Here is a 25,673-nt window from a genome sequence, read left to right on the forward strand (position 1 = left end):
TCTCTCCAGCTGAACTGAGTGACGTCATCGTATGAGAGCAGCGTTTTGTGTTCTAGATGCTCCGGAGGTTAGGCACCTCTTTCCCAGTACCGAACAAAATCCAGACTTCATAATGCCTGGCAATAAACGACTCTCGGAAGCTCACAGCATGAATGAATCATGGTTGTGACAGGCAGCGAGTATCAGCCACTCAGTGATCCAATCAGGGGTTTCGGTTGTTGTGTTAGGCGTCAGCTTGCATTGCTGCCCCGCAACCACGCAACCCCTGACGATGCTGCCCCTCCGTGCCCCTCCATGAACCCCAGGCTCCATTATCCCACTCCTATTTCCACGTAACAAGTCCACTCAACCCAAACAACCCAGCTTTCCTTTTTTGTCACAGACTTCTGATTGTTAAGCAATTGCTTTCGAACTCCTCAACCCAACCTCACATCCTCCAAATTATGTCGATCGAGCTCGAAAAGATCTTGGCTGCGGCCCCTGCAACGACGCGGGGCCAACCGACCCAGCTCTCATGCGACGCCAAAGGAGAGCGTATAGCTTACGCGGTGAGCAACCGGTCCACGCCACGGCACCACCCGCCCTTCGTCTAACCTCCGACTGCAGTCCGGCAAGTCCATATTCCTCCGCAGCATCGACGAACCCTCCCTCTGCAAACAGTACACCGGCCACACTACGACCACCACCGTCGCCAAATTCTCTCCCTCAGGCTTCTGGGTTGCCTCGGGTGACATCTCGGGTCAGGTGCGCGTATGGGATGCCGTTGAAGCCATCAACACCAAGGGCGAGTACTCCATCATCTCGGGCCGCATCTCCGACCTCGCCTGGGACGGCGACAGCCAGCGCGTCATCGCAGTGGGCGACGGCCGCGAGCGTTTCGGCCACTGCTTCACGGCCGACAGCGGGAACAGCGTGGGCGAGGTAAGCGGGCACAGCAAGGTCGTCAATGCCGTCGCCATCCGCCAGCAGCGCCCCCTGAGGGCCGCGACCGTGTCCGACGACAGCTCCATGTGCTTCTTGCACGGCGCGCCGTTCAAGTTCGCCAACAAGGCCGGGGGGCTGCACAAGGGGTTTGTGCTGGGCACGGCGTTCAGCCCGGATGGGAATACCCTTGTCACGGTGGGCGCGGATAAGAGGATCCAGCTGTACGATGGCAAGACGGGCGAGCCGACGAAGCAGGTGGGTGAGGGCGTGCACACGGGCAGCATCTTTGCCGTGAGCTGGGCGAAGGACTCGACACGCTTTGTCACGGCGAGCGCGGATCAGACGGTGCGGGTGTGGGACGCCGGGTCGGGTGAGTGCACGCGGACGTGGCGGATTGGGGAGGAAGGGAGCGTCAGCGTCGACAACCAGCAGGTTGGCGTGGTGTGGCCCCACGGGAGGAGCGACGGGCTGATCATCAGCCTGGGTCTGAACGGAGACCTCAACTGTCTCACAGAGGGTAGCGACAAGCCTACCAAGGTTGTCCAGGGGCACAACAAGAGCGTCACCGCGCTAGGTGTGGCATCGGAAGGAAAGGGCAACACCATCACAACAGGCAGCTTCGACGGTAAGGTCTGCAGCTGGGACGTCTCTACAGGCGCCGGCGTCGTGGTGGAGGGACAGGCCCATTCCAACCGAGTGACGCAGTTCGCCGCCGGCGCAGGCCAAACCTTCAGCGTCGGCTGGGACGACACACTGCGCACCATCCAGGAATCCACCAGCAACTTCCTCGGCACATCCATCAAACTCCCCTCCCAACCCCAGGGCATCGCCACCACGGCCGGCCGCACCATCGTCGCGCTGAACGACAGCATCGCCGTCTACGCCCACGACAAGCTCCTCGCCCAGCTCCCCACGGACTACACGCCAGGCGCGATCGCCGCGCACGGCTCCTGGGTCGCCGTCGGCGCCGCCAACAACACCGTGCAGGTGTACAGCCTGGACAGCACCTCCGGCAAACTCACCCCCTCCCACACGCTGACCAACTCCACCGCCGCCATCTCGGCGCTGGCCTTCTCCCCCGACGGCGCGCACCTCGCAGCCGGCAACGCGTCGGGCAAGATCGTCGCCTACAAGACAACGAGCGGGGGCGGCAAGCAGCAATGGGACGTGGCGACGGACCGGTGGTCGGCGCACACGGCGCGGGTGCTGAGCCTGGCGTGGAACGGCGCCGGCACGCACGCGGCCAGCGGCGGGCTGGATACCAACGTGCACGTGTGGAGCCTGGCGAAGCCGGGGAGTCGGGTTAAGGTGGCGAATGCGCACAAGGATGGGGTGTACGGGGTTGCGTGGGTGGGGGGTGGTGGTGGTGGTCAGGTTGAGAGGGTGGTGAGTACGGGTGGGGACGCGGCGGTTAAGATTTGGGGGGTTAAGGGGCTGCAATGAGTGCGCTGTGCTCGCGGGTTGGGGGGTGTGTGTGTATCTTGGGTTGGGGGTTGGGGGTTGCGGTTGGCGGCGGAGCGTAGACTATGATTACCTATATCACGAGCGAGACGAATCTGAACATGAAACTAGATAAATCTATTTGGGGCCTGATGGGGAGCTCTATGGATATGCCATCCAGAGAACCGCTCAAACCCAAGAGTTACCTAGTAAACGCCGATTTATGGCAAGAGAGGGTGTGTCATGCCACTCGTCAAAGTAGCCCCCCAGTCCTTCCCGCAACTAGGACGTTATACCGTCGAGCCTTGAGGTAAAAGGTCCCACGTATACCAGCAGGTTGTCAGATTCCCTGCCCCAATATACCGGGACTGAACTGTCCAGCACTTAAAACTGTACGCTCAGTGCTCGAACGCCGCGAGAAAACCCACAGTTCAACCGAGCAAGACGGTAATTTAACATCCACTAGTAACCCTCGCGTATATCCGCCATTCCACGTTATCCTCCTATTCATATTGGCGACCCCAAAACGCCGTTTCAACCATACGCCAAAACGGTGCGTAGGACAGCTCGGTGATTGTCGCCGATAGGATGGCAGCCGCGGTGGTTATGGTTGCTGATTCCGCTGACCACAAAAAGCCGGCTTCCCTCTTCCAGGCTCCGACAGTCTGCTCCACCACCAATACCAGGAATCACAGGATTGCTCACTGCAAAGCCCTAGTTGGGCAGGACCACGCCATTGGTTGCGGGGCCATGGGTATGGTTGTTGTTCGTCATATTGCCACCAGCACCAGACGCCGTAGCATTTCCAGCTTCGTATCCCTAATCGAGCTGGAGCATGCTGTCGTTCGTCTGGCTGTTGATCGCCGCGACAGGTACATTACCATTGGCTACGACCTGTTGCTGTTGCTGCTGTTGCTTAGCTGCAAATTCTGCTTCGGCACGGCTCAGATCGGCAACGTGCATTTGAGCCGCGAGCTCCTCTGGGTAGCAGGTTAGTACCATCCAATCGAAGAGAGTAACGCGTTCGGCAGCGGGAACGGGGAACGACGGCGGGCAGTATGGCGGCAGGACGTCCAACCTGCCTTGGTTAATTCGCTCGGCAACACGGTGAATGGCGGTGGCAAGGGAGCTATCCGTGACGGGTTAGCCTTTATGACAGAACGCAACGACACGACAGCGCGCCGAAGGGGGAAGAGGGCATGCTTACCCGATGTGCCCATGGACGACTAGATTCTGGGCCTCGAGAGTCTCGGCCAGCTCAAGTTGGTGATTGTCCATCAACGTCGGGTTTGCGACGACGACTAGCGGGGCTCCGATGCCCAGTACCTCGCCGACAGTGCCAGTGCCTGAAATGAAGCGTCAGATGTGATGTAGCAAAGACAAAATACACACGGATGGGCCTGAAATGGGAGCAAAGCTTACCACCATGGGCGATAACGCATCCAGCCGGACGGACGTTGTCTTGACCCCGGCAACTGACAATGTGAGCGGTCATGTCGTCCGTGTAGCGAAAGCAGAGAACCGAGATACCACGTTTTTCCTCATCGCTCAACCTAGCAATGCGGCCCTCAACAGCGGCAAGGTCTGGACCGCACTGGATGTGGAGGAAGGTGTAGCCGTGATTGGCGAGGCAATCGAAAAACCCCGCGGTGGTAACCTCGTCAAGGAGGGAGCGGAAGCCAGCCGTCGCCCCGACCGTGACAAAACAGCAGCGGCCGGGCTGAACTGGGCGTGGTGCGGATTGGTGAGCTTCGAGGTTATGAGCAGGGGAATCAGTTCGCTGGCGTTTCTGCCCACGAGCTTGTGAGCCAGTGTCGGCGTCCAAGCCGTAGCTTAAACCGTTGTTGCCGTTGACGCCGTTGACCATCGCAGCGGTGGTGGTGGTGCCTTGATGCTTAGAATTAAGAGCGAAGTGACGGGGTGTTGATAGGGTGTGTGTTGCCCAAACGGCCTCAGGCAAGCAATATTTACGAGAAGGCGGCGGATGGCACCAGTACGGCCCCAAAATGATTAATTCGTTCTTACCTATCTAAAACTCGCCTCGATAATTTGCTTCATGTACGCCTGAGCGTTGAAGCCAGAGGATAATGAGTTGATAAGTGTACTTCGTACCGATACGCAGTACCAATACAGCCAGCAACTCACTCATGACATGTGGCGGTGCAGCCTTGTGGCTGGTGTTCTTGGCGCCGCGCCGCGCCCCGCGCAACTCCAAAATTTTGGCGATTCGAGTTCCACTGTGCATCGGCAGCCGTGCTGAACCACGATCCGCCTCGACATCCGGCATGACCTCCCCCGCCCACTTCCTCCGGCTGTGTCTGCGGCCCAGCAGGAGGGTACAGATCCTCCGTGCTGCCGCAATTCAACAATCTTTTTCTCGCCGGCCACTGTCGACAACGCAATGGCGCCCCGCAGCACCAACCGATAATGCCAACAAAAACGAGTTCCAGGAGGAAGTCGAGGAGGATTTTGGGAACCCGGGCCAGTTCTTGAGGAGCTTTCTTCGTGACGAGAATATCACCGACCAAGAACGGGCGTTGGCCACGCGCATGCTTGAGGACTGGCAAAAGGTGCCCCCGAAGCAGCAGGAGGCGTTCGACAAACTCAACGAGGAGATCAACGAGGAGAGCGCAGAGCTACGGAGGCCGGTGCGGGCTAAGAAGCAGAGCTTTTGGAATACCGAAGAGGTCGATTCGGACCTGATCACCGACGAAATCGGCGAGGATGATTTCGAAGAGGACGACATAATGGCCATGGGCCACGCAAAGTTGGAGGAACACCGCGAGTTCAGAGAATATGCGCGCGTTGCCGTGTGGGAGATGCCGCTGCTCTCAAGTATGCTTACCGGCGCCGTGCTCTTCCTGGGCTGATCCAACAGGCTAACAAAACCCAGAACTCGCCAAGCCGTTTCAACCACCCACCGAACAAGAGATTTTGCGCTTCCGGTACACAACCTACATGGGCGAATTCCACCCCGCTGACAGGAAGGTCGTGGTCGAGTTCTGCCCCGCGGATATGCAGGATCTTACTGCGGCCCAGCAGTTGAAGCTCAAGAAGCTTGCCGGGCCCCGGTACAACCCAGAGAAGGACATTATCAAGATGAGCTGCGAGCGGTTTGAGCACCAGGCCCAAAACAAGCGGTACTTGGGAGACCTGGTGGATAAGATGGTTGCGACGGCAAAGGTAGGATGCGACGGGCTGTCCCTCATTCACATCCCATGCTAAGATTCGAGTATAGGACCCCACCGACATGTTCGAGGACCTTCCCCTCGACACCCGCCACCACAAGTTCAAGCCCAAGCTCAAGTTCCCCCGGGATTGGTACCTGACCGAGCAGCGGAAGACGCAGCTTGAGGCACAAAGGAAGCAGGCACTGCTTCTAGACGAGGAGAAGCGGACCGAGGGTTCGTTGATTAATGGTGTGGACACCATCCAGCAAGCCCTACTTACGGCAAAGGTAGAGGAGCCTATCCCGGTGATGAGGGGGCGACCGTCGCGTCGGTAGTGTGGTTGCCCCGGCCTTCGGAAACTTCACACCCCGTTGGACCGGTGAGGGCTCTGGCCGTTTCGCCCCCACCGGGCACACGTAACCTCGATATGACATGAGGGATAGTCACATCATGGCGGCCTACTTAGCCATCGTCCGCCGGGACAGCCGGCTGGCTGTTGTATTATGAACACCAATGTATATCAATCTACATAGAAACGAATTGGGAAGTATCACTTTTTTTTTCTGTCGAGTTTTGCAACGCTACCCGTGATCAACAAGACTTACGGATTGAGCAACATTGAGGTTGGTTGGTTCGTTAGTTTAATTCCGCGGCTCCGGTGGGTCTAGACCAGCGGTACCATGCACATCACCAACCGGACCAGCCATGCTTGCTGACTTCAGTCGGCGAAGGGTTAAACGGCCGAACCCTCACATGGCCAAGCGGAGAGCAAGCGGGTTTCCTTCCCGTCGACCCACCATTTAAGATTGATTAGGGGGCTCTTTGTGGGTTATGCAAATGAGAGTATTGTAGGCCGTGAGAAAAAAGACTCGACTTCTCATATTCTCATATTCTCAGAATCCTCAACCACCATGCAAGGAGTGGGTTTGATAAATTCGGGACGTCGCCGACATCAGCCAGGATTTGCATCTTCAGATGACGGCTTTCATCTGCAAATCGATGCACACAGGCCTCGGCATCCAAGTCTAAGCTGTGTGGGGAAGAGGGGCTTGCCAAGCCGCCATTGACCCTTGCTTGCTGCAGCTGAGAGCTTCCCTGCGCCAAGTCATCAGATTGGAATTGCAATCGAAGCTGCGACTCTGCATAGTTATACACAGTGAAGTTCTCAGTCGCTCGCACATTGTAGATGTGCTGAGGTCGCCATGTCTCTCATCGAAATTGATATCGCCGTATTTGGAATACACACCATAGATGCCCGCCAGCCGTGGGATGACAACTGTGCAGTGTTCTCAGCTGGACTCGGTCGGAAGTTGCCCGATAGGTATCGAATGCAGCTTCTTCTGCCCGGATGTGGGGTTGGCTGCAATGCAAGGATGAGTGTGGCCGATGGAAACATTGGATAGTCCGAGGGTGCCTCGGCCTGTGCTAATGCAACCCCTGTAAAACTATCCATCCATCCATCCCAAAAAGAAGATCGAACGGTTTGTGATATTGACAGGATCGGGATAATTCCGGCTTGTGTGACAACGACCGACGTACGGATACTCAAGCCGGAAAATAGGAGAAGATCCATTCCAGTTTGGCCCCCTCCTTCCTTCCTGTTCTTTGACTTCCTTTTCTCCTGGCCTTCCCCGTCTTTCGTTTTCCAATTCTTTTTGGCTTGATTGCTTCGTAATCACACGACGGCCCATCGCACCCCGTCCCATTTTGCATCATCGCACACTCGCTGGCTACGACGGTATTGCTTAGACTTCTCTGACTAGCAACAATGGCCACTGAGGTGACCTTCCCCGAGTTCCAGGCCACGGCCTTGGATGCGATCCCAGGAATTGCCAGCGCTGCTCGCGGCGCCTTCCGCATCCACAAGACCAAGAGCTTGGAGTGGCGCCGACTCCAGCTGCGCAAGTTGTACTGGGCTCTGGACGACTACCAGCCTCAACTCCTGGCTGCCCTCATGAAGGACCTGCACAAGTCCGACTTCGAGTCACTGTTAACCGAGATCGACTGGGTCAAGAAAGACTGCCTGTTCATGCTCGAGCACCTCGAAAAGTTTGCCAAGGACGAGAAGCTGGGCTCGCCCCATGTCCCGACGACCTACTCGTTCATGAAGTTCCGCGTTCGGAAAGAGCCGCTGGGTGCCGTACTTATTATCGGTCCCTACAACTTCCCGGTCCAGCTTCTACTTGCGCCCTTGGTCGGTGCCATCGGTGCCGGGTGTACCGCGGTTCTCAAGCCTTCCGAGCTGACGCCCGCATGCGCCATGGTCCTCAAGGAGATGATCGAGAAGACGCTCGACAAGAGCGCCATTGCTGTGGTCAACGGCGCAATTCCCGAGACGAACGCACTCATGAACGAGAAATGGGATAAGATCTTCTTCACGGGCAGCGCGGCGGTCGGCACCATCATCGCGAAGAAGGCTGCCGAGACCCTCACCCCCGTGGTGCTCGAGCTGGGCGGCAAGAATCCCGCCTTCATCACTAAGAATGCCAACTTGGCCCTGGCTGCGAAGCGGCTGCTCTGGGGCAAGACCGTGAACTCGGGCCAAGTTTGCCTGTCCCAAAACTACGTCCTCATCAACAAGGAGCTCGTCCCGACCTTCATCACCTTCCTCAACCAGGCCTACAAGGAGATGTTCCCCAATGGCGCCCAGGCGAGCCCGGACCTGGGGCGAATTGTCAACGAGAGGCACTTCCACCGCCTGAAGAAGATGCTGGACAACACCCGGGGCAAGATCGTCATGGGTGGTGGCGTAAACGAGGCGGACAAGTTCATCGAGCCGACCGCTGTGCTAGTGGACTCGATCGACGACCCGATGATGCAGGAAGAGTCGTTCGGACCCATCTTCTCCATCTACCCGGTGAACTCGCTTGACGAGGCGCTCAACGTTGCGAACACGGTCCATCGGACGCCGCTGTCTCTGTTCTCGTTTGGCTCCAAGGCGGAGAACCAAAGAGGTGAGTGCCAGCAGCCAGTCTGAACACCTCACATCGTTTTTATTCCAACTAACCATTGCGCAGTCCTCAACGAGATGACATCGGGCGGCGCCACCCTCAACGATGCGTACTTCCACGCATCCGTGAACACGGTGCCTTTCGGCGGCGTCGGCGACAGCGGCTGGGGCGCGTACCGCGGCAAGGCGAGCTTCGACTGCTTTACGCACTTCCGCACCATCTCGGAGACGCCCACGTGGTCCGAGAAGCTCATCGCCGTGCGGTACATGCCGTTCGACATGGGCAAGCTCAAGATCGTGAGCCGCCTGACCAACGGGAAGCCCAACTTTGACCGCAACGGCAAGGTGGTCAAGGGCTTCGGGTACTGGGCTGCCATGTTCTGTGGCCTGGGCAGCAAGAGCGCGAAAGGTGCGTTGGTGAGGTGGATGGTTGTTCTCGTGGCCCATTATCTTTATACAAATCGGGTTGGAAAATAGGGGTGGATTGGATTTCTTTTTTTTTGGGGGGGGGGGAGTTTTCATGTTCAGCAATCTAATACCAGCTGTGTGTTATTTAGGACACGATGAATAAAATCTATACGATATGCTGAGCCACGGTTCCTTCGAACGCCGCTCACCCCGATCCAACGCAGCCTGGATGTAGTTGACTACGCTACCCATAACATTCTTTCGCAACCTTGGTCGTAATATTTCTTCTGTTTTCCTTTTTTTTACTGTGTTTCTTTTTTTTTGTGTTTCTTTTTTTCTGCTCCTAGATACCAGGCCATTATTAAGTCCATTTCATTTTCACAAAACCATTCAGCTGGAACAAATCAGACGGAGGAGGTTCGCAAGACACCCGAAGGGAATCCATAGATACCTTTAAGCAATCACTGGCGAAATGTCCATTTATTTTTTCTCTTTGAGAATGACAAAAAGATTAAACTCCTGTAAGCGCAGCAGCGAGCTGCTGCCCCTTCTCACCACCCAGGTAGGTGTCGTCCGACCCCTCGACCGAGACCATAGCCATCTCCACGGCCTCGTGATACCCCCTCACAACCATATCCTCATCCACCCGTAGCCCGTTCTCGACCAACGCCGTCACCACCCCGCGCAGCCGCGCAATCTCCCTCATAGTCTCGACCTCAATCCGGTCGTTCTGGCTCGAATACATGGTCGTGCTCACGCTCTCCTCCATATTCGTAATCCCCGCGGCGCCCGCCTCCGCCTCGGGCGTCTCAACATGCCTGCTAATCCACACGTACCCATTCACCCCCAACACCACATCAATCTGTCCCCCCCCATTAGCAGCATCCATCGTCCAAACCTGCCTCCGACTCCTCACCACCCCCCCACCACCCCCCATCCCCGCCACCGCCACAAACACCCCATTCCTCAACTTCCCATACTTCAACGACCTTGTATGCAGCACCGCCCCCCCATCCCCAAACAACTGCTGCACCTCCGCCACCAGCAAATCCCCCTCCGCAAAAAAGCTCCTAATCTGCAACTCATCCGTCTCCGTCCTCTTCCGCAGAATCCCCCCCGGTAGATTAATCGCGCTCAGCGGCAGCGCCGCCAGCTGCGTCGACCCCACGTCCACCCGCCACCGCTTCGCCTGCACCTCGACGATGCGCCCCACCACCAGGTCGCCCACCTCGGGCGTGTAGCGCGCCCGCAGCGGCCGCACCGAGAGCAGCTTGTTGGTGCGCGCTACCGTGCCGGCGACGGAGGAGACGATGGCGCCGGCGGCGGCGCGGCCGGTGGCCGTGGAGGGGATGTAGGTGCCGTGGCCGCGCATCCATTGCGGGTCGTCGGTGATTTGCTCGCCGGGGGTGACGATGGAGGAGGTGGCTGCCGTTGTGCGGGTGGTGGTGGGTCGTTTGGTGGAGGGGGGGAGCATGGCGTGGTCGCCGTCGGGGTCGATGGTGGCGCCGCCGCCGCCCGTGCCGGCGTCTGAGTCGCTGTCTGAGGCGTTGTAGATGTCGTCTTCTGAGGGGCGGTTGTTGTTGATCGGGCGGGAGGGTTTGGGGGGGAGGATTGTGATGGGCATGGTTGTGGTTGGTGGTGTCTCAAAGAGACGGAGTGAAGTAAATGGGTTGAGTCAATGCTGGGTTTGTTGTGTAGTTCTGGATTGGTTCTTTTCTTTGGCTGGTTAAAATGCCTGGTTGACCCAGGTTGTTAAAGTGTTCGTGAGATACACAATCGAGATCGATATGAATGAAATCTTTCATGTGAAATCGGTTGCAAGTTGAAAATTACATGCGTATTGTATCTTACACTGTTAGCTCCCATAACTCAAATGCTTGGCATTCGCTGCCGTCATCGCTTCCGTTCGGACGGACCTCCCCACAGTGTCGGGATCTATTCTCCGTTTCCAGGGTCTCGCGCCGCGAGCCGTTATCGTCTTGCCGGAGTTATCCATTGGCACTCCCCGCGCCTTCTTCCGACAGCCCCTACCGCAACTGCGACCGACCCTCGCGCAACTGATGAGGCGGCCACCCTGATCGCCCCAGCTTCGCCCTGGCTGGCCAATGGTGACATTGGCACCCTTTTGCTTTCCCTTAGGACGAGAATGAATCCGCTGCGCGGTTGCTATCGCGTACTCGCCAACAATGCGAGCTGCCGTTCCAGCACAGTCTTGGCGTCCACAGCCCTGAGACAGCCTTCGGTGTTGCAAGTACAACTTCGCCATGCGTCGTCGACTGGGAGTGCGCGGTCGAAGACCGCTATCTTCTTCCCGGGTGCGCTGTCCTTGTGGTGTACTGACCCTGTTTGCATTCCCATTCACTAACATGTAATCCGTCGCAACAGGGCAAGGCGTTCAGAAGGTGGGCATGCTCACTCCCTGGATCGAGGCATTCCCGGCCACAGCCACGTCAATCATCCAAGAAATCGACCATATCGTGGGGTACAAGCTATCCGATGTGATACAAGAAGGCCCCGGGAGAGTGCTCAACTCGACGCCCAACGCACAGCCTGCGATCATGGCGACGTCGATTCTCATCCTCCGCATCCTCGAGAAGGAGTTTGGCTTCAAGACGTCAGAGCGCGCCGACTTTACACTAGGCCACTCCCTTGGAGAGTTCGCGGCTCTCGTATCCAGCGGATTCATCGAATTCGAGGACAGCCTATTCCTGGTGCAGAAGCGAGCCGAGGCTATGGCGGCGGCCACGAAGCGCGCTGAGGCTGAGTACGGCGGCGAGTACGGCATGGTGGCCATAGTGAGCGAGCCTGAGTACTTGCAGTCGCTGGTAAATGCCATCCACGAGTTCGTCGGTCATAGCAGCCCCGGGAGCAAGTCGGAGAGTGCGGAAGACCGGTCACCTATCGATCAAGTGCTCATTGCCAATATCAACAGCAAGAACCAGATCGTCCTGAGTGGCAACATTGACCGCATAAAGACGCTGGTTGCGCATGTCCGACAGTTTTTGGGCCACGACCCGCGCGCGGTGCGATTGAAGAGCGACAGTCCGTTCCACAGCCCGATAATGAAGCCGGCCGTGGCGGTCATGCAGAAGGTGTTGGCGGGCACCAGCCGGGTGAAGGGGCGGGAAGGCGATGACATCATCACCTGGCCCGGTACGGTGCCCTGCGTCAGTAATGTCACAGCCAGGCCGTTCCAGAGCAAAGCCGACGTGAAGGACCTGCTGGCGAGGCAGTGTCTCGAGACAGTGAGGTGGTGGGACAGCATAAAGTACCTCGACCAGGAACAGAAAGTCAGGCGGTGGGTTGGCATTGGCCCGGGCAAGGTCGGACGCAACCTAGTTGGCAAAGAGGTGGGTATGAGAGGGAAGGACACCGTCAAAGGAGGCGGCGTCTGGGCGATCACCGACCCAAGTGAGATCGAGGAGGTTTTCAGAGGGCTAGAAGAGACCGAGTACCTGGTTGACGAGGAGTAGAGAAGAATTATGGCTTGCAAAAGGTTGTGTTTTTGTATTGGGGTTCAGATATTCTGCCCTCCTCGTTGGGTCACAAAAGGGTCAGCGTCAGCGTGTCAGGGGGGATAACCAGCCGCGCGCATGAGCCTGACATTGGGTAATCAATGAGTCCTAGATAGTTAATTTACCATATTAGACGCATCACTTTGTTTTGATACTTTCGCATTTATGACTTATATGTTGACAGCTTTGAAGTTACCCAGCAACGAGTCCCACCGCCGGGAGCCTCTAGGGCTGCGGGGGCAGTGGCGGCCGGCCTAGGATGTGATTTGAATGGATTGCTCATAGGACTAGGGGTGGCAACGGAAGCATTGAGTTCCACAAAGCCGCTGCTCGGGCTGCCTCTTTCCATTGTTGCCCGCGGCCGTCAATAATTCAGCAAGCTTTAGATACGCGACGCAAAAGCTCACCGCGGAGCAAGGGAACCCTATCGTAGAAGGGACCAGATCATTATTCGTCGACCCTCGTCCCCCACTCTGACGGGGTGCAGAGCGTCACCTACGTCAAGGAAAATCACGACTCATGTCTTTTCTTTACTGTTTGTAGGAGTCCTAGATCTAAGGCTGCGAGAACACTATTTCCCATTCCTCCCCGCTTTCCTCTTTTCCACCTCCCGCTATCGATGGTCTCGCCTCGCTAGTGGATCAAACGTTCTCTGCAAGACAGACGTCAAGAACCATGACTTACAAACTCTTTCACAATGTTAAGAACGATGGGAGTAACAATAGCGGCAGCAGTAAAACAGACAATATGCCACCCGATCGTGGTATACTTCCCTTCTATACAATTCTTATAATAAAGGTCTAACAGCTTTCTTCCAGCAACAACCTCTACACCGTCAGAAACAATAGGAAGCGATGTTGAAGGAGGCGATACAGAATTGGTACGACAAGGCCGTTCTCAGATCTACCACAAATACTTCAGCGGCGACAACAAATACTTCAACGTCGAAAATGATCATAGTCAAGAGTGGGGAGGCCTAGCCTTGAGACTGGTCCCCGACCCCGGAGCACGATGTTACAAAAAGCGCCGTGGGCAGCTCAGTTTAATATTAGAAGCGCCGACATACCCCGCTTGATGCGCGAAGGATTCTTCTGGTCAGCCGAAAACATCCTGCCCGAGGAAGGGTATGTTGCTACAGAGACAGAACCTGGGTGGACAAAATTCGGGTTCCATCATAAACGCGTATGGGCTCTCGCCGATAAGTCCAACGACGGGGCTCCTAGATGGGTTGGATGTTTTAACGTTCTCACCCCCACCCTAGAAGTCCTCCCAAGCTTCCGGTTAGACGACCTCACAAAGGAGAATATATATGCTGCGAGTGCTTGGAACGGCCGTCACCAAGTTGTATACGATTATCATTACCGGTGGCCCCATAAGAGCTTCAATTGCATTTACAACGACAAGCCCCTTCGAAGCTGGTGGCCATGGCCAAGAGAGGAAAGAAGCCTGACAGCTCCTACTATTCCAGGAGAAGGCTGTACGAGTAAGCCATCTGACATGTCCTTGCATCCGTGGTTATTAGGGTTACTAATTCTCGAAAGAAGCCCACCTGCCTCATGAACCTCGGAAACCCGAAGAACGCAACGAACTTCAAAATCATCATCATCTTCATCATCACCACCACCATCATCACCATCATCACCGCCATCAGCAGCCCAGCAGCTGCGTCATTCTTTAGTATAGAGACTAGACGGGGTGCTTGAGCGCACATGTGGTTGTGCTGCCATGCCGTCTCATTGTAGTTATCCAATATACTCGCTGAGGTGGTCCAACAGCTCCGGTGCTTTGTGCTTTGTGATCCACAGACTCTCTCCCTTCCCCAAAAACTGGTCACGCTTTATCCTTCTGGAGGTAGCGGCTTGCGTCGACACATAGGTACCTTCAGGCCATGACGTATGTAGAAGTTGAGTCTATGGATGACGGACGACCTTGGCGCCAAGGCGAAGGATGGCAGTGAGTGCACGGGCCGTCAACAGCCTACTCGAAGAGGACGGAGTTCCTCCATCGCGAGACGGCTCCTCCCGTAGCCAACCCTCAACTTGTCCAATCCTCCGTTGAAGACCGCCTGCCGCCGCCATGGCGACCGCAATTCCCTCGATCGCCTGCCTCGGGGTTATCGGTCGAAACGTAAGCCTATTCAAACCTTCCAACATTTATTCAATGGCTAATTTCTTAGAACAACCCCCTCCACACGTCCATCTTCCCGTCCTACGACCCCTCCAACAACTCGTTCCGCCCCGTGCGCACCCCTCTCCAATTTTCCCTCATCCTCTCCAGCACCCTCGACGTCTTCGAACTCCGCTCGCGCCAGAATGCGGCTGCCGGCGTCGGCCTAACCGGCGATTTCGGTCTCCTCCACGCCGTCGACGACCGCCTTGCCGCCTACGGCTTCGAGACGAACACCGGCACCCGCTTTGTTGTGATTATCGACATGCGTGGCCGGCGCATCGATGGCGCACTTGCCGCGGGGTTAGATGGGAGGGACAGGAGGCTTGCGGGCGCAGCAGCGGGCTTGAGAGAGGGGGAGATGAGGCCGGTGTTCAAGGCTATGCAGGGGGCGTACATACGGCTACTGCAGAATCCGTTCTTTGATCCGGACGAGCACTCACCGCCGACTGGGCAAGGAGGCGCGAAAATCACAAACAAGAAGTTTGCCGACGATATGAGGAGGATCGGGGAGGCTTGGACACCAGGGATCACGAATCTCTGAGACGGTTGGGATACCGGCGTCGACGACCACGACGCGTCCGGTGTTGGGCTACGTTTACGGATTATTAACAAGGAGTCGCCGCGATTTTCACAAGCAGCGCTGATTTATACGAATTTATCGACACAAACCAGGAACCCGCGCCGTTTCTGCACCCGGACGCCGAAACACCAACCGCCCCACCAGAACAGCATCCACCATTAGACGGTGTTTGTGAGGCTAAACGCCTCAAACGTGATCCCCTCGGTATCCTCCCATCCTTGACCCTCGGTCCGCGCCATCTTCGCCCACCCTCTCACCATCGCCCGCCAGTAGCACGTCTCAGCAGCGGGGCTGAAATACCCACCACCGACAAACATATCCCTCTGCCGCCTAGCGATCCCTTCGGCGATTCCAGGGTGCTCCTCCAACCAGGCCACTGTTTCGCCCAAATCCGACCAGTCTGGCGCGACAAACACGATATTCGCCTCCTCGGGTTTATATCCCACCGGCCACGCCCTCTTAACCTTCTCCGTCGGCGTCCAGCTCTTCCCACCATTACCCCGCTTGAGATCCAAATCGCTCGAGAACAGCGGCCTCGCGAGGTGCGTCACATGCTGCATCCACTGGATCGGCGGGGTGAGCACGACGCTGGCGCACATCTGCAGAAACTGAAACCGCCCGCTGTACGCGATGCCCTCGGTGTGCACGATGTACTTGTACCGGCAGAAACCCTCGATCGGGAGCGCATTGCTAGCCGTCTTGGCGGCCCCCTTGCCACCGCCGTTGCTGGTCCACTCGAGCGGCTCAACATCCGCCCACGGCTTGCCCCGCGCCTCCTTCACCAGGTTCTGCCGCATGCGCGGGCTGTGCACGCTGTTGAACCACATCGTCCCGCGCCACACCGCCTTGGCGATCTTGCCGTGCCACGCCGCCCCCGCGTATCCCGCCTCGAGCTCGGCGATCGCCTCCGCCGCGCGGCCCATCGACCCGATGAAGGGCAGGTTCCACGCCCAAAAGGAAAAGTGCGGCATCAGAAAGGTGCGCGCGTGGCCGTCCTTGTTGGACACGAACTGCGGGTCCGCGTGCCGCGAGTACGCCCACGCCGTCCCGAACGGCTGGTCTTGGAAGTTGAGCGTGAAGATGGTGTCCGGGAGCGGCGTCGGTGAGGTGAGCAGCGCGCGGTGGAGCTGATGCAGCGAGGCTGTTCGTGACTGTGCGTGGTGGGTGGGTGAGTGTGAGTTTGAGGGTTCTTTAGGTAGCTAGATACGTCATGGGTTGGGCTCTAGCGAGGGTAGAAAACTTACATTCAACATCTCCTGTGAAAGATCCGACTTGCGCTGCGCGTGGATGATGTGTATCTACCCCACCCCAGTCAACATCAACAGCCACCCCCCCAACAACAAAAGCACCAAACAACTTACCTGTCCATCCTTAATCCTTCCCTGCAACGGCCCCATATCCCCCGTCTGCTTCACCGGAAACGGGCCCTCCGCCACCACCTCATCAATCTCCTTCGTGAGCCCCGGAAAATACGCATTACACTGCCCCTCGTCAAGCGACAGGTTATTCAGCACCTCCGGCGGCAGCGCCGGCTTCCCCGCGCGTGCCGACACGGGCTGGGGGGGTGTCCGCCAGACGAACAGGAAGCAGTAGAGTGTTAGGACCCCGCCCAGGAGCAGGGTGGCCTGGCGCAGCTGGCGGCGGTTTTGTCGTGAGTGCGGCCGTGGCCGCATCAGCATTTGGAAGCGGGTTTTCTCGCCCATGGTGTTGGCGATGTCCCCGCGGAGGGGCGCATTACACGATGGGGGGAGGTTATGGGTGGGTGGGTGTGTGGGAGAGGGGATGGAGCAAGAGGGGAAGATGGCTTTTACGGTTTACATCACTGCGGTGACATTGGGGACACAGCTGAGCTCGGGATGTTGGGTGTCATTTGCTGTGTACGTACTGTACCCTTTCTCTCTCGGTACGTGGTTTTATTTGATGTGCCTGCCACTTTGGCTCTTAGGATCGGGGAGTACACCCCAAAAAGGGGTGGAGGGGAGGGATGTGCTCCAGGTTTCCCGGCGGGGCTCGCTCCGGAGCGTAGCAACTTGCTGTTCTAGGCAAGCGGGTGTCCTGGCCGAAAGGAGGGCCAATGTGTCATTGGCTGATGGCTGGGGATGCTTGTGATGGTTGCCGGAATAACCGGCAGTTGTCCCCTTTGAAGCACGTTTTAGAGAAGAAAATGGTGAAGGTTATATTTGTACCACGTCCAAAACGGCAGACGCGGTATCTTTGCGGCGATCTTAGACGGAGGACCTGATCTCTCTGCCGTCCAAACCAACCCTGGCCACTCCGATACGTTTGGGGAGGAGATCGGGGAAATCGGGTCATGAAGTCGTGGATGTAACCTTAACCCCACAGTTGGCTCAACGGTTACATGTGGTACGAAGTAGGATTTCCCCAGCCTTGGCTTCCCCGATCAGCTCCTGCAAGGCATGTAAGGGCCCATCTTCAAGAGGGTGTATTGAGGTCGGAGATTGCAACTTTTTGACACATTTTCTCCCATGATACCCGCCCCTCACACTCCGAAGCCTGGTGAAAACAGTCCATCCCGGGTCGACAGCCGCGCCCGCGCATTGAGGGTACAGCTCCCGGGACGGGACGAGCCAAACGAACTCTTAGCCTACTCCGCTATTGCTCGCTAGCCTTTATTCTCGCGATCTGGAGCCGCTCCAGACCAGCGTGCTCCTCGAGCTCCACGGTTTCGCCCATGGTAATCTCACTCGGCGCGCGCTTCGACAAAGGCGAAGGCGGTGGTTTCGACATCGCCCTCCCTTCCCAGTGCCTAGCTTCCTTCGGCAGCGGCTGCCACCAGTCTCCCGTCCGCGCATGCCACTGTAGGCTGCAGAGCTCCCACAGCCGACTCGTCGCCCGCTTATACGCGAACCGTTCGTCCTCGCCGGTAAATGCGGCAGTCTTGTTGAAATCGACCTTCCTGTCCTGCTCCTTTCCGAAGTCTGAGTCTTGATCAGGGTCGTACTTTGAGTTTGGGGACTCCGAGTATGTCGATATATTCGGACGGAACGGCGACAATTGGTCTTGGTAAACCTCGGCAATCGTCTCCGAATACGTTGCTTCTGCGCCCTCATACTGCGCGGTGGTGGCCTGGGCCGCGTCTGTCCCTGCCGACTGCGTTTTTGTCTCGGGGAAGAAGAGTTGGTCGGGGTTGGTCTCAGCTCGGATAACTAACTTGCACCGTGATTCGTACAGCGCATCCAAAAGAGTGATGAACCGTCGCGCTTCGTTCTTCATGGATACGGTCAACACAGGGACGCGGTCAATGATGAAGGTATGGAAGTTGGATGCCAATGTGACATAGTCCGCTGGTCCCAATGAGGTGACCAGCTCAGTAAAATCCCAGCACGAAACGCCATCGTGATGCCGGGGGATGTCTAATTTCCTTCCATAGACTACTAGGCTGATGGGTTTCCAGCTCAAGTCTTGGGTTTCCGAATAGCTCTCGCCCGACCTTGTCGCATACCGCAACCCCGATGTCCAAATCTCTTCATCATCGGACGGCAAGAAGTACATGGCTGGCACTTCCGCCTCACTTTCGGATTTCTGCTGGGCCAAACTGGCGCCGCTGCCCGCTGTCTCCACTTGGGGATGGGCTGCTGTGGCGATACCACCAGACTCTGTTGGGGGGGGGCATCCGACTCTCTCTTCTCCTCCAGTCTTGAGTCCCTTCCATGTGCCAAAAGTCGCACCGAGCCTTGAGAACGTCAAGAAAGGCGGCAAAGTCGCTGGTTTGCCCAAACAATTCGCCGCCGGACCGGTTGTTTCCAAAGCCCAGAACCCTCTCGACCAAACCACCGGTGGCTGGGGGCATGTAATAACCACCTGTCGCCTTTTCAAGCTCTTCGGGCATTCTATTGGAGGAAGCAACAAGAACGCCGCCAAGCTGAAAAAAGGCAACAAAGAGGTTGCTCATGATCTTGCTCGCAGCCCTGTCTGGGAGTTGGAACTCGTCGAGGAACAGGATGGGAGAACTTTCCATAAGCTCCTTAGCCATCCAGAGCAAGGAGTATTCGGAATTTTGTGACGACGCATCCGGACGGGATTTTCGAAACTCTTCTAACCTCGAGAACGTATGCAGCATGAAAGTATTGAAGTGCCACCTCTTCTTTCGGCGGGTAGGCAAACCCTCGGCAAGGAGGTCAAGGAGCATTGACTTCCCCGTGCCAACCTCCCCCGAAAGGAAAAGGCCCTTTGGGGAATCAACATGCAAAGCGGCCTGATAACTCGTCAAGACCCTTGCCAAGGCCAGACTATCTCTCCCATCGCCCCTCTGAAAGAAGCGCGCAAAGAGCGGATTCCGGCGGATTGGGTGGGTGGGAGACGCGAGCGATTCTCCCGCCGTCCCCTGAGCTGTACCAACAGCCCTTGTGATCTGCTGTAGCCTGATTTTGTACTCGTGCGAAGGTGTGTAGTCTTTCAGCCTCGTGTATACCCCTTGCAGGTGATGAGCGAGGCGGTACTGGGCCGCATCCGGGCTGTAGACACCTGTTGCAATAAGGGATGTGTACTTGACAAAGGGGTCGGTGATAGTAACCGAGGTTACTGCCCGGTTCATGGCCTCGTGCAACGGTGAGATTACCCAAAGGAATTAAAAAAAAATGAGAATAAACTTGTATTGTATACAAAATTACTTGAAATAAAAAATAGTGATGTATAGTACGCAAACGGTTCGAGGATCGGTGGGTGGCCGGTATGAACAGGGGTGAGGGTGTGGTGATGGTTTGGGGTTTCAACACCACGGACGGGGATGAACGTATTTGAAACGTTCAACGGTCGAAATGATGTCACCAGATTCGGTCCCTAGAAAATAACTAGGTAGCTTGAACTACCAGTCAGGGTTGTCGCAAGCTCAACTGGTGATTATACTTGAGCACGATGCGATTAAAAACCGAGGACCGGGAAAATCGCTAAATGACGGGGATAATTCCATTGATCGCATCGGTAACCCCCGTGAAGTTTGCAGGATCGATCTCGAAAACTTGGGTGGAGTGATTGGACAAAGCTGGAGGAGAAAAGGCCCAGCCAGGAACAAGTGAGGCGTTCGGCTGCTGTGTACTGTGTGGGGCTGTTCAATCGGAGGTGAGCGCGTGGATGGAGCTGGCATGATGGGGCTCCAAGACCATCCAGCTCCAGCCAGTGGTAGCCCCAGAATTTTTGCCCAAAGTCAACACAGGCCAATCGATGAAGGCTTCGTCACTCCTGCTTCTGCCCGCCTCGAACTAGAACCATTTCATTCTCGACTTTTCGCCGGGTTGCTTCTTCTGCGCACCGTCCCGTCGGTATTTACCGACCTTTAATTCATCATTTTTCCATCGGCGATTTTTGATGCCGTGTCGTTGTTGATGATTTACTAAAGCATCGATCGGTCTCTGGCGTTTTCTTTCTACGATACCGCGAGGCCGCGCCGACCGCAACACCGAAAACCCCTCCGTCAGACCGTTCGCGACAATGTTTTCTTCCGCGTCTCACGAAGGCGGGCCCGCCAAAGGCACGCGAAGCAGTCGCCGCCGACAGCGCACCTCCGATCCCTCCACCCAGCAACCGAAGGCGAAGCGCCAAAGGGTCCCCTTGGCCGAGACCGCCTCCGTAAATCCGGATTCACAACCCGACATGTACGAGGTGAAGCCCGACAAAATCAGCGCCCACGCGACTAGGCGCGACGGCATCGAGAACGTTGGCGCGCAACGAAAGGAACTCAGCGTGCGATCAAAGAAGCCCAAACCGGGGGAGAGGGCTGCCAAGGGCGACGGGAGCATTGTTTTGGTTTGTTCTCTCATCCTCGCCTGGACTCGGAATAATAGCTAACTGCCGAGTCGCAGACAACGAATAATGCGTTTACCGTGAGCAAGTTACCGGCGCTACCAGACAGACTCCGCACAGACGCGCAAAGTAAGACCGACTCCCTTGTACTGTCCAAGGGCGGAATGTTTCGCGGGCAAGCATTGCTGAACTCTTCCAAAGATCGCCAGCACGGCGCCGTTTATTCATCGAGCGGCTACGCCCTGAGCCTCACCCATAACCACGTCTTCGTATGGCCCTACACCTCGACGACATCTTCCCCCGAAACCTTCACATTCACCATCCCGTACCCTTCGAAGCATGCCTCCGATCCTCTCCCGCTTGCGTCCTTGGTCACCGCCTCGGCTTCCTCAGACGAACCTGGGTTGGTCGTCGTCATCCCGACGAGCGGCAAGGTCGCGTATTGGGAGTCCATCTCGAGCGCAGCCACTGCCGACTTCATTCGGCAACAACGGACCGGTGTCGAAGACTCAATATCCGGGATGTATTCGGGCGAGCACGTTACTCAAATCGTCAACGCTGGGTCTGCGGGTTTCATTTTGGTTTTCAGCACCGGACGGATGGCGTACATGAGCGTGAGGGATGCACACGGACGCCCTGGGATCACCGCTCAGTTCCTTCGGAGCGGTCTGGGCGGCAATGCTTTGGGCTTTTTCGGAACCATCCGCCACGCCCTCAGCTCAGCTGCCTTCCGCGGCGAAATTGCTGCCGCGCGGACCAGCCACGGGTCCAAGGTTGGAGAGCGCATAGTTGTTGCCGCCACATCCAAAGGACGGCTGCACTCGTGGAAGATACACCGTGGCGGTCATCACGAACTCGTTTCTGATTCCGACATCCGGGAACGATTGGTGGAAGCCATCTATGAAGCCGATCCAGCCGTGAGCAACTTCTCGCCAGACTCTTTTGAGGTGCTCGACTTCACGCTTGTGCCCCGGGGCCTGGCGCAAAAGTATATTAATGCTAGTCGCCTGAGCGAGGCGTTGACCCACGAAGAGGAGTCGTTGCAACATGCTTTGCTTCTCGCTTCTTTCTCAAAACAGCACCGATCTCGATACTCGCTAGTCGAGGTGGTTATAAGCCCTGAGGGCCCTCGGATCGGAATGGTCCGACCGGTAACCTCGTACAACAGCCCCGTGAGGTCCGGAGCCGCGGAGAAGCCTCGGATCTACCTCCCGCGGCCTGCCCTCGTTGCTTTCCTTGTATTCGATAGGGCTGTGGTTGTCTCCTCCATGGTTGCGCCCCCCGACTCCCCTGATGCACAGCTGCAGGAAGATAGTCACATGCTACCACATACCTTCGAGGATGTGGTAGACTTTCGGGACGAGGAGACTCTTCAGGTTGTCGGGTCTGGCGTCGAAGAGCCCACCGGGGCCGGGCATGCACAAGACGACGCGAGACCTCACCGTCATAGGACAAAAAACCCCACCGTCGTGCTCCTACTTCAAGGAGTCGGAGCCGTCAGGATTGCAGTCTCCGACATCGACCGGTTTGCCAGCGAAACGCCGCCAGAGGTCACTGCGAAGAGCAAGCTGGAACAGGCTGTGTTCTTTGGGGTCAAAGATGACAATCCATTGGTGTTTCAGGGCAGGCGAGAGCTGCCCTTCTCAAGCGAGGAGATCGGAAACGCGGCGATTGAGCTGAGCCATGAGATTGTGAGCTCGAAGACACCCTTTATCGCGAATCTACCGGCCTCGCTCGAAAACAACATGAAGAGCAGGGTTGTCTACTTGGACGGCTTGATTGCCTATCTCAATTCACTCGATGTTGACTTGGGCATGCGCACCCGGTGGATGCTTCTCTATAATGCTGAAAAGATGGCTGTCGCGACATGGATATGGCAAAAACATGAACTGTTTCTCGCCGAGCGGCCCAAGGGCGACAAGAAGACGCTCATCTCCGAAACGGCAGTTTACATCAACGAACACCAGAAGACGGAGCTCAACCCGGCCGTTGGCCAGGTGGACCCTGTCCGCCACTGGTTCATCAACGACGTGTGGAGGTTGGATATTTTTGTTGCCTGGGCCTACCAAATCATCAAATACCACTTCACGGAGCGGTTGGCCGACGAGGCCGGCATTAATCGGCTGGTTTGGGAGGCTGTCACGATTAATAATGGGGCATTGTTTGAGGCACGTCAGTTTCGGCTCAACAGGGCAAGGCAATACGGCGTCAACCCGAGAGATATCGCTGGGGGCAACGCGATCCCGGAGCCCTGGACCGCGACTTTCTTTATCACCAACAACCTCAAGCGGCTGGTCGAGTTTTGCTACCAATGGCTTGAGCGGTGCTCGGACCCATCTCCCGATAGCACCCCGGTTGACTCTCGCCTTCTTGAATCCACCCGGCATCTTTTACCCTCGTTAACGAGCCAGTACCTAACATCTCTCGCCGAATTCTCGAGCTGGGCCGCGTTGAGCGACGACGCGCAAGCTCAGGAGCGCGGCAAGGCGTACCAGCAAATCTACCAAGAGGATGTTTATACCAAGATTTTGAGGCTCAAGGATTTCAATTTGTGGGAGGAGGCTATCGAGCTCGCTAAGGAGTACAAAGCATTCGACTCGCTTGCTGAAGTCGTGGTGCAGCAGATCTTATCGTTGACGCAAAGTGCGATGGAAGCGAACACGACGGACAGCGCGGCACAAGAAAAGCTCGCTCTCGCCAAGCTCAAGCAGCAGAAAATGGGCCGCTTATTCGACGACTACGAGGAGGGTTTTGCCTTCCGTGCTTACGAGGTTCTCCTCGAGAATAGTGGCGTGGAGGCTGTTCTAGACTTCCCTTACGACAGGAACGGTTACGCCACCAAGTTTCTCCGGACCAAGCCTGAGCTAGCCAAGATATCGTGGATCAACGACGTTGAGAGGGAGAAGGACATTGATCATGCCGCCGAGACGCTGCTGGACCTGGGCCTCACCCGGGAACAGCAAGTCTGGAACAAGAAGATTGAGCTCAGCTTGGGCAAACTGGCTCTGCTCGCTGAGGAAGCTGAACCCGTCAATGACGGTGCCAGTAGCGCCCCCTCTGATAACGAGGGGCGGAACGGTGTCAACCTCGAAAAGATCGACCACGCGCTCGAGCTCATCAAGATCCAGGACGCCTTGTATAGCCAGATCCTGCCCACTATTCAGGAAGGTGTCGACGAGTCGGCGGAAGTGGAACTCGCGGTTAAGGAGCACGGGGTCCTGATCCCGAAGAGGCAAAAGGCACTTCATCAGGTTTTTGACGATTCCATGTCACGCTTGCTCAGACACGAAGCACTGCAACCGCACACCTTGATTGACCTACTCACTCTGGCGTCGCTTCCTTCCAACCACTACGACACCATCGGCGACCAATTCTACCTTGCGCTCAAGGTCGCACAGTACGGCCTCAAGGGCGAGGAACGTCTTGACGCCGAGCGGCTTATTTGGAGACGGTGCTTCATACGTGACGATTGGCAGCGAGTCAACCAGACCAACGAGAAGGGTGACCTTGACCAACTCGCAACCGTGGGCGAGACGGCTGCCTACCACACGTTATTTGCAGTTGTAGACGAGCGTAAGCCTTACTCCCCTACCCACCGGACCGCTACATCAGAATTACATGCTAACCTGCCTCGTATAGAACATTCTCACTCAAAATTCCACCCATTCGTCAAGCCCTCAGACGCGCTCGGCGTCTTCACCGAGTCGCTCGACCGCCGCTTCGAGAGCATGGACGACGGCTTCCGCGGCAAGCTGCTCGACGCCATGCGCTGGGACGACAAGCAGCTGCGCACGGCCATCGACAAGGCCCAGCTCGACGCCTGGTACAGGACCACGCGCGAGTGTGCCGAGAAGACGGTCGCCGTGACCTACGACCGCCTCACGGCTGCGAAGAAGGCGGCGGCCGCGCAGGAGCAGGCCGCGCGGGCTCAGGCTCAGGCTCGGGCTCAGGCTCAGGTTCGGGCACAAGCGCAAACACAAACACAGACGCGGGCGCAGCCGAATGGGACGGCGAAATCGAAATTGGTTATCAAGGAGAGGGAGAGGACGATGCCTGGGGGGTTGTTTGGACTTTGAGGTTGAGGATGGGGTTTTGGGGAATGGGGTTGAGCAGGGTGGTGGCGGGGTGCGCGTGCATGGCTTCCGGCTTTGTTTCTATTTTGTGTACTGGGAAAAAACGATGGATGGGAACGGTCCTGCGCAAGAGGATGGGGTCAACGCTCACTTCATTTTTTTTTCTTTCTCCTGGTAGATGACGGTGCGGGCGTACAATGGTTTACGCAGACCAAACTGTATAATTACTTTTGTGTGGTAGAGCTGCTTTGGCTGTCGGTTTTTTTGATGAGTCTTTATGAGAATATGGCAGCTCCGCAGAGCTGGCCTTACCGGGCCTTGATGGCTAGGATGAAGATTAATCAGAAATGGGACGGCTGAGTTTTGTGATAGTGTATTTGCCCTTCCGAGTCTCATCAATATTGGCCTTTTTCACTGTGGCCTAGTTGAACCAGTAATTGCCTTCTCGTGTTATATCTTCTTAGTGACGAGGGAGTTCTAGATTTCAGGGTCTAGCCCCTAAGCTTCATCGCTGTCTCGGAGAGTCCGAGGGAGCGTTACACAGCATCAACTTCGACCCCCCATCCCCTCCTCCACTCTAATACCTCGTCACAAAAGCGGGAGTGGGGCGGCGGCCTCGAATTCTTGATGGAGTTTGGACATGCCAGCCGTGTCTCGGCCAGAGCGGTGAGTGGCTGCGGTGCC

General features: G+C 56.7%; 12 protein-coding genes across 12 annotated transcripts; 7 read left to right on the top strand and 5 right to left on the bottom strand.

Annotated features, from left to right (window-relative positions):
- Window positions 1–309: 309 nt before the first annotated feature.
- On the top strand, window positions 310–2,367 carry F5144DRAFT_624057 (WD40-repeat-containing domain protein; the record flags this gene model as incomplete). The annotated part of the gene is made up of 3 exons (XM_066792177.1): window positions 310–548; window positions 607–788; window positions 840–2,367. The coding sequence occupies exons 1-3, from the start codon at window positions 444–446 to the stop codon at window positions 2,365–2,367; spliced, it is 1,815 nt and encodes a 604-aa protein (XP_066638866.1). The 5' UTR covers window positions 310–443.
- A 168-nt stretch (window positions 2,368–2,535) lies between these two features.
- On the bottom strand, window positions 2,536–4,231 carry F5144DRAFT_660337 (uncharacterized protein; the record flags this gene model as incomplete). The annotated part of the gene is made up of 4 exons (XM_066793260.1): window positions 2,536–3,217; window positions 3,364–3,493; window positions 3,572–3,710; window positions 3,787–4,231. The coding sequence occupies 4 exons, from the start codon at window positions 4,229–4,231 to the stop codon at window positions 2,969–2,971; spliced, it is 963 nt and encodes a 320-aa protein (XP_066638867.1). The 3' UTR covers window positions 2,536–2,968.
- Window positions 4,232–4,614: 383 nt separating this feature from the next.
- On the top strand, window positions 4,615–6,158 carry F5144DRAFT_586115 (mitochondrial 37S ribosomal protein mS35). Its single transcript, XM_066789734.1, has 3 exons — window positions 4,615–5,199; window positions 5,258–5,547; window positions 5,603–6,158. Exons 1-3 carry the CDS (start codon window positions 4,650–4,652, stop codon window positions 5,867–5,869), a joined length of 1,107 nt encoding a protein of 368 aa, XP_066638868.1. The 5' UTR covers window positions 4,615–4,649; the 3' UTR covers window positions 5,870–6,158.
- Window positions 6,159–6,930: 772 nt separating this feature from the next.
- On the top strand, window positions 6,931–9,366 carry F5144DRAFT_586118 (Aldehyde/histidinol dehydrogenase). Its single transcript, XM_066789735.1, has 3 exons — window positions 6,931–8,488; window positions 8,552–8,893; window positions 9,042–9,366. The coding sequence occupies exons 1-3, from the start codon at window positions 7,303–7,305 to the stop codon at window positions 9,053–9,055; spliced, it is 1,542 nt and encodes a 513-aa protein (XP_066638869.1). The 5' UTR covers window positions 6,931–7,302; the 3' UTR covers window positions 9,056–9,366.
- F5144DRAFT_624062 (uncharacterized protein) lies at window positions 9,367–10,707 on the bottom strand. Its single transcript, XM_066792178.1, has 2 exons — window positions 9,851–10,707; window positions 9,367–9,700 (listed from the first exon to the last, which is right to left on the bottom strand). The coding sequence occupies exons 1-2, from the start codon at window positions 10,514–10,516 to the stop codon at window positions 9,404–9,406; spliced, it is 963 nt and encodes a 320-aa protein (XP_066638870.1). The 5' UTR covers window positions 10,517–10,707; the 3' UTR covers window positions 9,367–9,403.
- A 106-nt stretch (window positions 10,708–10,813) lies between these two features.
- Window positions 10,814–12,548, top strand: F5144DRAFT_586122 (acyl transferase/acyl hydrolase/lysophospholipase). Its single transcript, XM_066789736.1, has 2 exons — window positions 10,814–11,207; window positions 11,278–12,548. The coding sequence occupies exons 1-2, from the start codon at window positions 11,039–11,041 to the stop codon at window positions 12,363–12,365; spliced, it is 1,257 nt and encodes a 418-aa protein (XP_066638871.1). The 5' UTR covers window positions 10,814–11,038; the 3' UTR covers window positions 12,366–12,548.
- Window positions 12,549–12,735: 187 nt separating this feature from the next.
- Window positions 12,736–13,607, top strand: F5144DRAFT_586123 (uncharacterized protein). Its single transcript, XM_066789737.1, has 2 exons — window positions 12,736–13,170; window positions 13,226–13,607. The coding sequence occupies exons 1-2, from the start codon at window positions 13,083–13,085 to the stop codon at window positions 13,480–13,482; spliced, it is 345 nt and encodes a 114-aa protein (XP_066638872.1). The 5' UTR covers window positions 12,736–13,082; the 3' UTR covers window positions 13,483–13,607.
- A 57-nt stretch (window positions 13,608–13,664) lies between these two features.
- F5144DRAFT_586125 (uncharacterized protein) lies at window positions 13,665–14,311 on the bottom strand. The gene is made up of 2 exons (XM_066789738.1): window positions 13,952–14,311; window positions 13,665–13,890 (listed from the first exon to the last, which is right to left on the bottom strand). The coding sequence occupies exons 1-2, from the start codon at window positions 14,116–14,118 to the stop codon at window positions 13,689–13,691; spliced, it is 369 nt and encodes a 122-aa protein (XP_066638873.1). The 5' UTR covers window positions 14,119–14,311; the 3' UTR covers window positions 13,665–13,688.
- Window positions 14,312–14,483: 172 nt separating this feature from the next.
- Window positions 14,484–15,117, top strand: F5144DRAFT_499307 (Longin-like domain-containing protein; the record flags this gene model as incomplete). The annotated part of the gene is made up of 2 exons (XM_066786322.1): window positions 14,484–14,534; window positions 14,584–15,117. The coding sequence occupies 2 exons, from the start codon at window positions 14,484–14,486 to the stop codon at window positions 15,115–15,117; spliced, it is 585 nt and encodes a 194-aa protein (XP_066638874.1).
- Window positions 15,118–15,156: 39 nt separating this feature from the next.
- F5144DRAFT_388964 (glycosyl transferase family 90-domain-containing protein) lies at window positions 15,157–17,047 on the bottom strand. The gene is made up of 3 exons (XM_066784700.1): window positions 16,518–17,047; window positions 16,401–16,454; window positions 15,157–16,307 (listed from the first exon to the last, which is right to left on the bottom strand). Exons 1-3 carry the CDS (start codon window positions 16,857–16,859, stop codon window positions 15,315–15,317), a joined length of 1,389 nt encoding a protein of 462 aa, XP_066638875.1. The 5' UTR covers window positions 16,860–17,047; the 3' UTR covers window positions 15,157–15,314.
- Window positions 17,048–17,525: 478 nt separating this feature from the next.
- On the bottom strand, window positions 17,526–19,711 carry F5144DRAFT_660341 (AFG1-like ATPase-domain-containing protein; the record flags this gene model as incomplete). The annotated part of the gene is made up of 2 exons (XM_066793261.1): window positions 17,526–18,749; window positions 18,796–19,711. 2 exons carry the CDS (start codon window positions 19,709–19,711, stop codon window positions 17,770–17,772), a joined length of 1,896 nt encoding a protein of 631 aa, XP_066638876.1. The 3' UTR covers window positions 17,526–17,769.
- Window positions 19,712–20,318: 607 nt separating this feature from the next.
- F5144DRAFT_586131 (Non-repetitive/WGA-negative nucleoporin C-terminal-domain-containing protein) lies at window positions 20,319–25,409 on the top strand. Its single transcript, XM_066789739.1, has 3 exons — window positions 20,319–20,919; window positions 20,976–24,489; window positions 24,556–25,409. Exons 1-3 carry the CDS (start codon window positions 20,605–20,607, stop codon window positions 24,990–24,992), a joined length of 4,266 nt encoding a protein of 1,421 aa, XP_066638877.1. The 5' UTR covers window positions 20,319–20,604; the 3' UTR covers window positions 24,993–25,409.
- The last annotated feature ends 264 nt before the right edge of the window (window positions 25,410–25,673 follow it).

The sequence above is a fragment of the Chaetomium tenue genome (genome assembly GCF_020726465.1).
Source record: "Chaetomium tenue strain MPI-SDFR-AT-0079 chromosome Unknown F5144scaffold_7, whole genome shotgun sequence".
NCBI lineage: Eukaryota > Fungi > Ascomycota > Sordariomycetes > Sordariales > Chaetomiaceae > Chaetomium > Chaetomium tenue.